We start from the raw sequence: 13,100 nt of genomic DNA, 5'->3' as shown, positions 1-13,100 counted from the left end.
CTTTGAAACTATTTGTATCGTAAAAAGCTCTAGATAAATAAATGTGACTTGACTTGTGCATTGTAATTCTTTCTTTTTTTGAGCAATTAAATTAAGAAATATTTATCCATCTTTCAATACTGTACAGTATAATATTATGCTGCATACATTTACTTGTAGTATACAAACTATTTAGTGTTATGTGTATTTTAATTGCCTTGTTTTAAATGTATAATATTAGCTATGTATTGATTATTGGCCATAACATGAAAATAATTAGCTTTCTGTTACCGGCCAGAATGTTAATCTCTCTTTAGATAGGAATACGGTTTGGGTCTAATCATTAGTGATGCTCCGATTGATCGGCCGCCGATCATGATCGGCCGATATTGGCAAAAAATTGCTTGATCGGCAACCCCCAAAAGCGCCGATCAAAAAAGCCGATCACGTGACGTAAATAACTCGCGCAACTTTTCCGCATGCGCGGCAACACAACAGCAGAGCAGAGCTTGCTTAACAGTGGCAAAATGAGTTCTCCTATGACGGCAATTCCATGGCAATTATAAACGAGCGCACAGCTGATGCTGGCGCACGCGGTAAATGACATTCGCGAGAGGATAACAGATCTGCGCGCGAGGAAACGGGAACTCGCGAGCTCATTCAAACCCTGCGCGGGCGCATGACATCTCTGCCCTCGCGCGCATGATCATTCCCCACACTCTCGCGCTTGATCTCCTCTCGCCTGCTGATTTTGCTCGCTCGAACACTTTTATTTTTGGCAGTCGAGGGGCGGGACTTACTGTTTTAATAACCTCAAATGTCATTGTCATTATTTTATTTTTTGGATCTGATGTAGTTAGTTCCTCAACTACATCCATTGTAGTCTGCCTGACCCCTCTTTGTTTTGAAAAATTATACTGTGCCTTATTTGGAAAAGGTGGCCTACAGTAGCCTTATGTTATCTTGTTTTCTAACTACAATTAAATAAATATTGGTGGTTCTTCAAGATTTTCTTGACTCTAGCATATTTCCATTCTGTGATCGGCAGTGATCGGCAATCGGCAGATCATGATTTTGGTGATCGGTAATCGGTGATCGGTCCCAAAAATGCTGATCGGAGCATCACTACTAATCATAATTAGCCAAATAATGTTATTGTTATTTATGTTTAATACGGTTGTGTTCTCATTTAGAAGAAATGTTTAGATGACGAATAAATGGGTGTAATGTATTCTAACCTTCTCCATAGCAGCATTGAGAGCACAATGATTGAATGGCCACACCATACAAGGTTATTGACGTTGCTAGAGAATTCAAGAGTTAAATCGAATGGCCACTCCATTATAATCTCCAACCATGCACGAGAGACCGCCACGTTTAAGTGTCAAGAAAGGGTAAAATCAGCGGCCGGCAGAAAGGGGGCTGGACAGCATTATTCAGCCTGTGCTCAGTTTCCAATTTCAATTAAAGCCGAGCAGAGTGGCCAAGCGCTTTGGACCACAGCTGCCACTCTAATGGCTCAGAACCCTCACGCTGAGCATCGATTAAATCAACCTCACCAATACTGTGTCCTTCCCCTTTAAGGAACAATACAAACTAACCGGCAATCACTGCCTTTAATTAGGTATTCAAGATGTGATTTATCGAAGGTCGGCCAATGAGTTGTGGAAGTTAGGATCTCATTAAGTGGACTGTGTTTCCATTTGCCAGCCTCCCTCCAGTGCTTTCTCTAACAGTGTCCTCCCTTATATGTTGTGGCTTTTTTTATTAAAAAAGGAATAGATTTTAATATCCATGTAATATTTGGATGGAATGTGTTTACACAGCCTATATTGGATTTCTCTCTCCCAACTATTTTCTTAAGTACTTTACATGAGGTTTGTTATTATCGGTTTGTGGCATATATATGGAAAGTCTATTGAGCTGGGGGGAGTTTTCATTATGTTGTCCCAATAGAAAAGAAAAACCCTCTGGCATACATTTCCTATATTTATAACAGTGACCCACGCAGCATTACAAATACTGATGAAGTGAATCCCTAGATTTCAACAACACCAAAAAAGGTATAAAGGTATTATGATAACAAATGGTTTGCTTTCTCCTTTAACAGCAAAAAAGCATGTAGAAGTCTGTCATTTTTATCATAGGTACTCTTCAACTGTGAGTGACAGAATCTAAAACAAAAATCCAGAAAATTACATTGTATGATTTTTAAGTAATTAATTTGCATTTTATTGCATGACATAAGTATTTGATACATCAGAAAAGCAGAACTTAATATCTGGTACAGAAACCTTTGTTTGCAATTACAGAGATCATATGTTTCCTGTAGTTCTTGACCAGGTTTGCACACACTGCAGCAGGGATTTTGGCCCACTCCTCCATACAGACCTTCTCCAGATCCTTCAGGTTTCGGGGCTGTCGCTGGGTAATACGGACTTTCAGCTCCATCCAAAGATTTTCTATTGGGTTCAGGTCTGGAGACTGGCTAGGCCACTCCAGGACCTTGAGATGCTTCTTACGGAGCCACTCCTTAGTTGCCCTGGCTGTGTGTTTCGGGTCGTTGTCATGCTGGAAGACCCAGCCACGACCCATCTTCAATGCTCTTACTGAGGGAAGGAGGTTGTTGGCCAAGATCTCGCGATACATGGCCCCATCCATCCTCCCCTCAATACGGTGCAGTTGTCCTGTCCCCTTTGCAGAAAAGCATCCCCAAAGAATGATGTTTCCACCTCCATGCTTCACAGTTGGGATGGTGTTCTTGGGGTTCTTGGGGTTGTACTCATCCTTCTTCCTCCAAACACGGCGAGTGGAGTTTAGACCAAAAAGCTTTATTTTTGTCTCATCAGACCGCATGACCTTCTCCCATTCCTTCTCTGGATCATCCAGATGGTCATTGGCAAACTTCAGACGGGCCTGGACATGCGCTGGCTTGAGCAGGGGGACCTTGCATGCGCTGCAGGATTTTAGTCCATGACGGCGTAGTGTGTTACTAATGGTTTTCTTTGAGACTGTGGTCCCAGCTCTCTTCAGATCATTGACCAGGTCCTGCCGTGTAGTTCTGGGCTGATCCCTCACCTTCCTCATGATCATTGATGCCCCACGAGGTGAGATCTTGCATGGTGCCCCAGACCGAGGGAGATTGACCGTCATCTTGAACTTCTTCCATTTTCGAATAATTGCGCCAACAGTTGTTGCCTTCTCACCAAGCTGCTTGCCTATTGTCCTGTAGCCCATCCCAGCCCTGTGCAGGTCTACAATTTTATCCCTGATGTCCTTACACAGCTCTCTGGTCTTGGCCATTGTGGAGAGGTTGGAGTCTGTTTGATTGAGTGTGTGGACAGGTGTCTTTTATACAGGTAACGAGTTCAAACCAGTGCAGTTAATACAGGTAATGAGTGGAGAACAGGAGGGCTTCTTAAAGAAAAACTAACAGGTCTGTGAGAGACGGAATTCTTACTGGTTGGTAGGTGTTCAAGTACTTATGTCATGCAATAAAATGCAAATTAATTATTTAAAAATCATACAATGTGATTTTCTGGATTTTTGTTTTAGATTCCGTCACTCACAGTTGAAGTGTACCTATGATAAAAATTACAGACCTCTATATGCTTTGTAAGTAGGAAAACCTGCAAAATCGGCAGTGTATCAAATACTTGTTCTCCCCACTGTATATATAAATACTTCAAATGTTGTTGTTTTTTTACTTTCTTAAAATAATCCTAAAAAAAAAACAAACAAAAAACACAGTTTCCACAAAAATATTAAGGAGCACAACTATTTAAAACATTGATAATAAACAAAATATATTGGCCACCAAATTAGCATACTAAAATTATTTCTGAAAGATAATTTGACACTGAGGACTGGAGTAATAGGTCATAAAAAAAATAATCTCTGTCATCGCAAGAATTGGGATTCAATTTTACAAAAAAAATAAAAAATGAAAAAGTAATTTGAAATTGTAATATTTCACAATATTACTTTATCATAAATGCAGCCTTAAAGAGCATAAGACTTCTTTCAAAAACAAATATACATAATATATGTTTTATACAGTACATACACAAAGAGAGAGTGAGAAAGAGAGAGACATATACATACAGTACAATAGTTTCCTTCAGATTCCAGTCCCAGAGAACCTATATCATATCTGCATGATAATGTGTGGTTGTGAGGTGAGTCAAGAGGCTACAATCTCCAAAAACATTAAAGCAATAGTTTGACTATATTCCTCACTCCAGGAATGACAAATTGAATCATATATTGAACAGTGTATCATTACTCATTTCAGAATTCTTCTCGCTGCACTCCGTTATTCTGTGATCTTCAATAGTGCCATTGCAAAACACAGATGCACATCAGCTATGAGGACTAGAACTTCAATGGCACACTGAGACATGCTTTGTGCGTGCATTCAAACATGTTGTAAACATACATGGTAAATACGTTCTGCACATGCAAACCAATTGCACACACACATATACATGCACGCTAATGCACACAGTAAACATGTACCCATACAGGTGTGCACACATACCTATATACCCTGTACTTACAAAACACATCACCCTAAAAACACAACGGTTATCAGCGTGTGCATGCAGTTCTCCGGTAAACACACTCTTGTGAATATGTATCTAGGGAACATTTCAGGAGGGATTAAAAAAGGCCTTCCAACTAATAGGCATAATGGAAGATCAATGTATAACAAGATGGAAACTCTCATGCATAAACAGACCCCGTTACAATTATGCCACAAGATTCTATTTCTACATTAATCATTCATAACTGCGTAGCACACCCTCATAAACATTCACAATGCTTTCCCTTTCTGTGACTAAATACCTTTCACAATTCATGTCTGGCATCTTCCCTTGTTTCATCATATGTGAGTTGGTTGATATTTACAGAATAGGGAGAGCAAGGCGAGGTGTGCAGAATCATGGTGTGATTTATTTTATTTTTTACACTCACATACATACACATATATACATACACACACACACATATATACATATACACACACATACACCCATACACACATATATATGGCAACACTAATGAACGGCTATGATACCTCAAGCTGCACTTTCTAACTTAATTAGAGCCAAATGTGGATATCAGTGTAGGTATCATTAGGAAAGCTTTTATCAAGTTACAGAATGTGATAAGGTTAATGAGGAGTTTATAAAAGTGTCTCTGGCGGATGGAAAGAGCTGGCAGGGAGGGTGAGACCTTAAGCAAAGTATGCTAGTCATTTATTTCATTAGCATGGCCACCTGTACTTTTTTTTTTTTTTGAAAGGCTGAACCTTTTAAAACAAGAAGGTCATGCCAAAAAGTAACACTCAAAAGTGCAGCAGCAGAACTTGGTCGTGAAAATTGCGTGCATGTGTTGATCTGTAGGTCACTGCGTCGTTCTTTACCTAGTGCTATAGGTCGCAGTCAGTGGTAAAGTAACATTCCTAGAGCTTCACAGGACAACCGGCGCAAAAGATGAGAGATGAAGGGAGGAGGGGGGGGGAAATAAACAAATAAATAAATATAGGAATGGAAGAGGGACTGATGAAATGGAGCCAAGTGTGACGACCTGCTGCAAAAGAAGCGGAGTGTGTGTGTGTGAGGGGAAAGAGAAAGTGATCGCACACAAATGCAATAGACGAAGCAACTCACCCTTGCAGCGAGACGTGCTAGCGAGAGGTGCTGCGACAAGGTGACACGAGGGAATAACATGTGGTCTAAAGACCAAAGGAAAGTAAATTAAAAACCACCTACTGTAAAATCATCAATATGTAGCTGTATATCCCTTTTTCAGCAGAGCATATGTACTATTACTTGGAGCATGTCCACTGGGAGAAGCTACTATTGTTGAGAATTCCAGAGCAGAAACAAATTTGAAATGAAAAAAGGCAAACATTTGTACAGACATTGTAGCAAAAGTGTAACATTATATAGTGTTTTTCTATTTTTAAGATGACGTTAAATTTGGACGGCCATGATTTGAGTAAACATCATACTATATACACAACACTTAGATATTGTTTTCTGCACATCTCTTGCTCATGTTCCTTTTCTTTTTTTTTTTTTTACTGAACACTGCACCTGTCTGCATTCGTCTCAGGACTCAAGGTGAAAGATAAGGTTGCTCTGAGACATTTTAAAAGGTAGCCTAAAAATGACGATTCATCTCGCTGGCAGCATGTCTGAGGATGTTATAAAAGGTTTTTGGTGTTCCCAATCCTTCAGTGATGGACTGTACGTCCTTGGAGCTTTTCAAAAATCCCATGTTTATTGAAATTATTTAAAAACTTGCCAATAACTACATCTTTACACAGGAAAATAATGTAGAAGCAAGACTGGGAAGGATTCATAGAAACACGCTGCCGTGACAGACTGTATGGATGCAATGTGAGCCTTAGCCAGCTCCCTTGATGTTTGACAGAGTGTTTAGAAATGTAAAACGTGCTGGGGTGTAAATTTTAATAAAAGTGTTTGCATGAAGCACAGGAAGGGAATGTGATTGAGCTTGTAATCGGTTCCGATGAACGCAACCATTTGCATCATAGACAGATGCATCGTAACTTTAACTCTCACTCTCTCTAGAACCTTCGTCTTTATTTAGGTCCCCTTTGAGTTGTGTTGAAATGATGGGAAATGATATACATCTCTAGTCACTGATGTGGGAAAGCACAAGTTTGATTGTGATCAAGTGCCTTGGGACAGAGACAGAAATGAGTTTGGTGAACTGCTCGTTTAGTCGATCACATAAGATCTGGATTCGGTCTCTTTTGCTCAGTTTAATTCTCGTCAAAAGGATTGGAATGTTGTCCCAGGTGTTGCAATGAGGGGGGCCCGCCCATAAAATTTGGTCATGTGTCCCCAGGATTTAAGCGCCGACCCTGCATGCAATTATGGTAAAATTGTACAACCAGCTATCCAGTTTTCTACCATTGAAAATGATGCATCATCTTGTAATGTTTAACATTTCAACATCAAAATGTATCAGACCATCATGCATTCAAAACCATCATCTAAAAAACAAAAAGAGCATGCCAATTCGAGACCACAGAGCGATGAGGGATCTCTATATTGAGGACACATCAGTTGCAGATATATTGAACTGTAATTGCATCAGGAGGAAATGTTTATAAAGTAGGAATTTCTTCAGGCTTAAGCAATATGAGTGGTAGGAACACAAGCATTAGGCCCCGAATCCAGGCGCAATATTGCGAGAGACCCAGGGCGAGAGAAACATTGATGTAATTTCAATATTTGAAATTGGCAAGTTTAATTTAGAGTAAGAACAAGCCAATAAGCTGAGAAAATAGCAAATACAAGAGAGAAAATTACCTTGCAGGATGAAAAAAGTGAAAAGACTTAAGGAATGTATAAAAGTAATCTCCAAGTGGAAATTAGAAATCAACCCACAGAAAGGGGAATAACAGAAAAGAAATATTACTGTCCACTCTCTAAATCAATATAAAATTGCTACGAGACAGAATTACCATGGTAACTCAAGTAAAGAATGAAGCAATTCTTTTTTTCTTTTTTTTTTTTAAATAAAAACTGGTGCCTGAAGCTCCAAGTTTTATTACAGCGGCAGACAGATCAGGGGTCTAGTATTCATTTGAAACATTGCATTTCAAATACATGCATTAGGAACGAACAGATTTCATTGGTCAGTCGGCACGCATGGCTCGTAAATTAAACGGTGAACGGTAACCAAGAATTTATCATCAGGATGAAGAATAGAACGGTGTTCTTTTCTCTTCACCAGGTTCTAGGGAGCCCAGCGATGCGAATGATCAATCCTGAACAAGTCCACAATGAGGACCCAATTATTCCTCCCAATCCAGATAGTTTTAAATACCTTGAAGGGAAAGAAAATGGCTGAATAGCGTATTTCTCCAGAGAGAATTAAAAGTCAACCGAGAGCTTCTTTTATTTAAAGGTAGTCATGAAAAGGAGTTGTGCTTGTTCTGTACCTTAACACATTTCCCCACTCCCTCCTCAAAGTCATGGTAAGAAAGTACAAGAGCAAGTACTGTATGGTATTGTGTTATGGCCTGAAAGCAGTACAGCTTTTTTGCAAGGATCAAATACAGTGCAAAGGACCACTGATGACAAAGCCTACAATGCTGAAATGTGAAAGGGTTGATGATTTGGGAAGGCAGTGTAATAGTACAATAGCGAGAGTGTGCAAAACCCCGTCACAAGCCCCACATCGCTCTACTTTCAATCTCCTGCGCTTAATACATCATTGCATAGAAGTGAATGACCCAATATTTCACATAGAAAAACGTACACATTTTGAAACTTCCTAATAAAGCTTCCTAAGAGTGCAGGGTGAATTTTAGGTCAGAAAACTAAAGCAAGCTTAGAGTATTTTGTATCCTACTTTAATGAGGATGTTGGGGAGAAGGTGACAGGATAATTCTTCTATTGCTGAACTTAGTTATTTCACAGAGTCATATTGAGACCCTTTGGAAGTTCAGCTATGGAAACCAAATACAGAGCTGACACTGACATCTGTAATTTTTTTAATTGTTACAAAACCGCAATCATAAAACATTTTGTTTGAAGTACATTTCTAAATCTGAAATATCATAATGCACCAGCAAGTTCATAAGTACTGAGGATCTGTTGACTTATGTATGGGTGATGTTAACTAACATGAGGGTTGTGCATATTATTCACTAGCTTCCCTCACTTTGAATCCAGTACAAGATGTAGCGAACTATTAGGGTACTATACCTCAACTGATATATTCAGAGGAGAGAGAGAGAGAGAGAGAGAGAGAGAGAGAGAGAGAGAGAGAGAGAGAGAGAGAGAGAGAGAGAGAGAGAGAGAGAGAGAGAGAGAGAGAGAGAGAGAGAGAGAGAGAAAAGATCCAAGCTGCCTCCCCATTCCTGCCAAAATGCCAGCGCAGTTGTTCGGCTCCAGCAAGCAAAGGGTGAAGCTTTTAGGCAATGAGCAGCAGGTGATCTAAGCTTTTCTGTAAGTCCTAATGCTCCTAAAAGCCACTCTCCCTGCTTCTGTAATTGGGCATCAGTAGTTAATGTAGTATTGACTGCATTACATGCTCCTGTGCATCCTCTCCTACTAATGCCATTTGCATCACCTTGTACATTTACCATATTGCTTAGCCAATAGCTGTTAAAAGCAATCTCAATCATGAATCATATGGGGAACTTTTAGCAAGACAGACATCCAAAGGAGACAATTTACAGTTGAGTTAATCTGGGTACATTAGCGCAACATGGATTGAGCGAGACAGACCAATTTATGTTTCTACGGCAATCCCTTTATTGGTTTTTAGATGGGTTAGTGAAAGGATGGTTGGCTCAAAGAGATATGAAATATCCATTTTCAAACATAAATATGGGCCTGAAATGCAAGCCATTACTTTAGAGGGGAAAGGGCCCCTGGCTAAAACTAAATGTGTGCGTGATGACAATATTCCATGAAAGATGACAGGAAAGGCATTTTTAGGTCAGAGACGCTTTGTAGAGATTTTTTTCCTCTCTCAACACTGTTACAGAAACATATCAAAATACAAAAAACGGGATTCAGCTTCACCAAAAACTGACAAAAACTTGTCAGCACCACAAACTCTAAAAGAAAAGTTTATAAACGGTTTCCATAGGAACCAGAGTGTAGCATATACAGAGACGTGCATTCATGTGCCTGTCCTTAAACACAAAAATGCTTACAAACTAAATACACTGATATAAATTTGGTGATAAAATAGTTCTCGATTATACTTATCATTAGTAAGGGTTAAGGTTCAAATGCTCTCACCTGTGAGCGAGGGCAGCCGCTGCGAATGAAACATCTCCGTAACTTCACAGATTTGCACGAGCGCTAACTGATACTGCGGCGAATAGCGACGTTGGTTCAGCTCTATCTACGTCTTTTAAACAGATAACATCATATTTCATACACGGGGACAGTAGAGAAGTGCACCGCATTCTGCATTCTCTCCCGACTCTAAGTCTTTTAGAGTAGACTACCGTACGCGCTTCCTCCCATCTAATCCTGACGAACGAATGTGTCCGTTTGATGACAAACTAACTGGAGCATGAAAGTGCCGTTCGGAGAGAAAATGGACGCTAAATGCTGCATTTCCTTACTGTCCCGCATTCTTCATAGTCGTAGAGAGCAAATGACTGCACTAATAATCATCCGTGCACTTACCCTCTTCCTTGTCTAACACCATCGTCCTGAGGAGCGAGGAGTCCGGCTCCAGGCGATCCGTTCTCGGCTCCAGCACACTTCTGCGCGCGCCGCTCGCGTCTCTGAGAAGAAATTGCTTTGCAACAACAAAATAATAATCGTCCGTGTTGCTGCCACAAGCTTTAATTATACAGGTTCGTCTGTGTGGTTTTCCGCTGTTCAGAGACGGAAAGCCATGTAGAGTAGCATATGTGTGTCTGTTGTTCTATTCTTTAATGTATTTCGGAGATTATATGCAGCGATGTCCCCCCAGTTGTGTTCGCGTACGCAGCGCGTCAGTAATATCCACGCTTGCAATTAACGATGTCTAAAACTAAAGTGAGACGCCACGGTGCATTCCATGCGAAAATGAAACGACTACACTAACTCAAATCTAATTTAAACACCCGTTTAAATTGAGCTGCCGCGAAGAAGCTCTCGGAGTAGAAACGTGTTCCTCCCAGTTCTCATTTGCTCCGAAACTGTAACTATATTCAAGAAATCCAATTCTGAGGCTGACAACTCCTAACAGCATGCTCGCGCTGCCTTTCTCACCCAATTTATGCGCCCCGCGCGCTCCTGCTTCTGAATAAATGCGCGCGCTTCCCAGAGAGCCACGGATTCCCCTGTTAATTAAATCAATTCATTATGCTCAGATCTGATTAGCAGCCCTTCCCCCCTCTTTGAATCAATTATTCAATACACAAACATAATTGCTTGTGCCAGAGGTGTCTAAGTATTAGCTTATTTAACTCCAAGGACACTAATTACCCCTAGGGCAAGGGAACTTTTCTCATTAATTCTGACAAAACACAAAAGCACAGCTAAGGGAAAGTGTGTGTGTGTGTGTGTGTGTGTGTGTGTGTGTGTGTGTGTGTGTGTGTGTGTGTGTGTTTTCTTGTGTGATTCGGATGTCTGTTATAAATAGAGAAAAGAAGGTTTGAGCTTTTAAAAACATTTTGAACTATGCTTATGATCTAATTTGTTCATATTCTTTATTATTGTCATTATAATATTTCCACTGCATGCGTATGATCGGCTAGACGACTCACTTTCCATATACAGATAAACAGTCATTTTGAGAGCAACAACACAACAGATGGGCTGTGTTTTGATTAGCGGTGAGATAGGAGACCGCGTTTGGCTCTGGTAATATAATTGTTAGCTGTTACTTTGCTGATAAAAGTGTTACTGTTTCATGGTGGACAATTTGTGGGGTTTTCACCTGCCCTGCGGAGACTCTTAACCAATCAAGGCAGAGATCCACCCGAGATTAACCATTAGGGGAGATGCAGAGGTTACAAGTGCTCTGTTTGCTAGCAAGTAATCTGGTGTACTACTTTTCCTTTACTTTATTTTACATCCCTGTCAAAGTAGAGATGAAAAAATGGTGCCTCTTTTAATGTCTTTGAGATCTGGATCTCCCTGAAGGTGATGAATAGACATAAATTATGAAATCGTAATTCAAATCTACTATGCCTCCAGACATTCATTCGTAGTTTAATTCAAACTATAGGCTGTCGCAACCTTAGCAGATTGGGACATTACCCTGCCCCTAAAATCCATTGTTTGAGCCTTTGCTCTCTGCCTCTCTTGCTTGACATGTCTGACTTTTCATTTCTGCAGTGTGATAGATGGATGACTTTTGACCACAAATGTATGTCGGCTGACCTCTTGCAGAAGTAAATGACACCCAATTATTCCAATCACAAGAAACTGAGGGAACAAGGAAAGCGTGGCCCCTTGTTGTTGAATGCATGGGCTACAAAAGGCCTGCTGACAGTTAAATTGGAAAACAATAACATGGACGGTCTCTAAGTGCTGCTATAGTGTTTTTAAAAGCCATATGCTGTTAAGACACTTCTTACAAAAAGAGAAAGATTCATCTGATTAAATATGAACGCAAATGATGTCCTACATTTAAAGGGTCATTTTCAGACTGACAGTGAGATGTAAGCCTATAGAGTGGCTCATTATTAGAAAACATGAGGTTGTGATATTCTGGCTTCTTATGAAGCCCTCTAGGAATTACTTCGAGTGCAGTGACACGTATCATGCTTCTCTTCGGAGCTGATGGTCAGTGATGGAGCGATCCATTGTTTCTTTATTATTAGGAGGCCTAGAGTGTGTCCGTGTTCTACGGCACACTGCATACGGGGTCAGCTGTGACTGGAAACCATCCTGGAGTGTGGGCCTTGTGTTGCTAAGTTAATTAAAATTCATTTTTGATTGGGAATTAAGCAGGCCCATCTATTTACTGCTGGGGCTCACATACAGCCAGTTCAAAAACACAGCACAGTAATTAACCCTACCTAATCAGATAGCATAGAGCCGAGTTGGGTTCCCATTTATCCTGGGGCAAACAATCAGTGGATGGTGGAGTCAGGGAGAGGTTGAACACGAGCCTCTCCTATATTTCATAATGGTTAAGCTGATAATAAACCAATATCAGACATGGTACTTCTCTCTAACTGCGTTCAATGGAAAGTCCTGCTTGGAGGAAAGACTCAGAGAGGCTTGTCGTGATGATATCTGGATAAATTAGATAAATGATGCACATAATAGATGGTGCTTGCTTACATTTTCTTAAATGAATTCAAATACCAGTTGAAAGTTGTCCTCATTTTCTTTCATTTGATGGACAGCACTCAAGATTTTTATTTCATGTGTGAGAATGATGCTTTATTGCAGATAATTATCTTATAATTGTAATTGGTTTCCCAAGATGTTTTTTCCTCCTGTCTTTCTTGCCACATCCTCTGCGTTCTGGCAGTGAGTTCAGTTTAATTTTGTGTTGTATAATGGATGCAGTAACTTTGTACTATTACAATGCAATATTTTTTAATGTTCCACAGGACCACATCAGGTTGAAGCAGTGGACAATAGTTGTTTGTTTACTCTTCT

General features: G+C 40.1%; 1 protein-coding gene across 3 annotated transcripts in view; it reads right to left on the bottom strand.

The window, feature by feature from the left end:
* The window catches only part of lmo1 (LIM domain only 1), a 33,494-nt gene extending 22,705 nt beyond the window's left edge, over positions 1 to 10,789 (bottom strand). Inside the window, exon 1 of one of the 3 annotated variants that reach the window (XM_082150482.1) lies at positions 10,179 to 10,789. Coding sequence is in view for 2 of the 3 variants with exons in the window: in XM_082150480.1 (XP_082006606.1) it covers positions 9,783 to 9,816 (34 nt within the window). In the remaining variant the exon portion in view is untranslated. Of the gene's footprint in view, positions 1 to 9,782; positions 10,141 to 10,178 lie in introns of those variants that run through there. The other 2 variants (XM_082150481.1, XM_082150480.1) reach the window with 2 other exon arrangements.
* Positions 10,790 to 13,100: the final 2,311 nt, after the last annotated feature.

The sequence above is a fragment of the Leuciscus leuciscus genome (genome assembly GCF_965113295.1).
Source record: "Leuciscus leuciscus genome assembly, chromosome: 2".
Lineage (NCBI taxonomy): Eukaryota > Metazoa > Chordata > Actinopteri > Cypriniformes > Leuciscidae > Leuciscus > Leuciscus leuciscus.
This window is presented reverse-complemented; position numbering and strand designations above follow the sequence as displayed.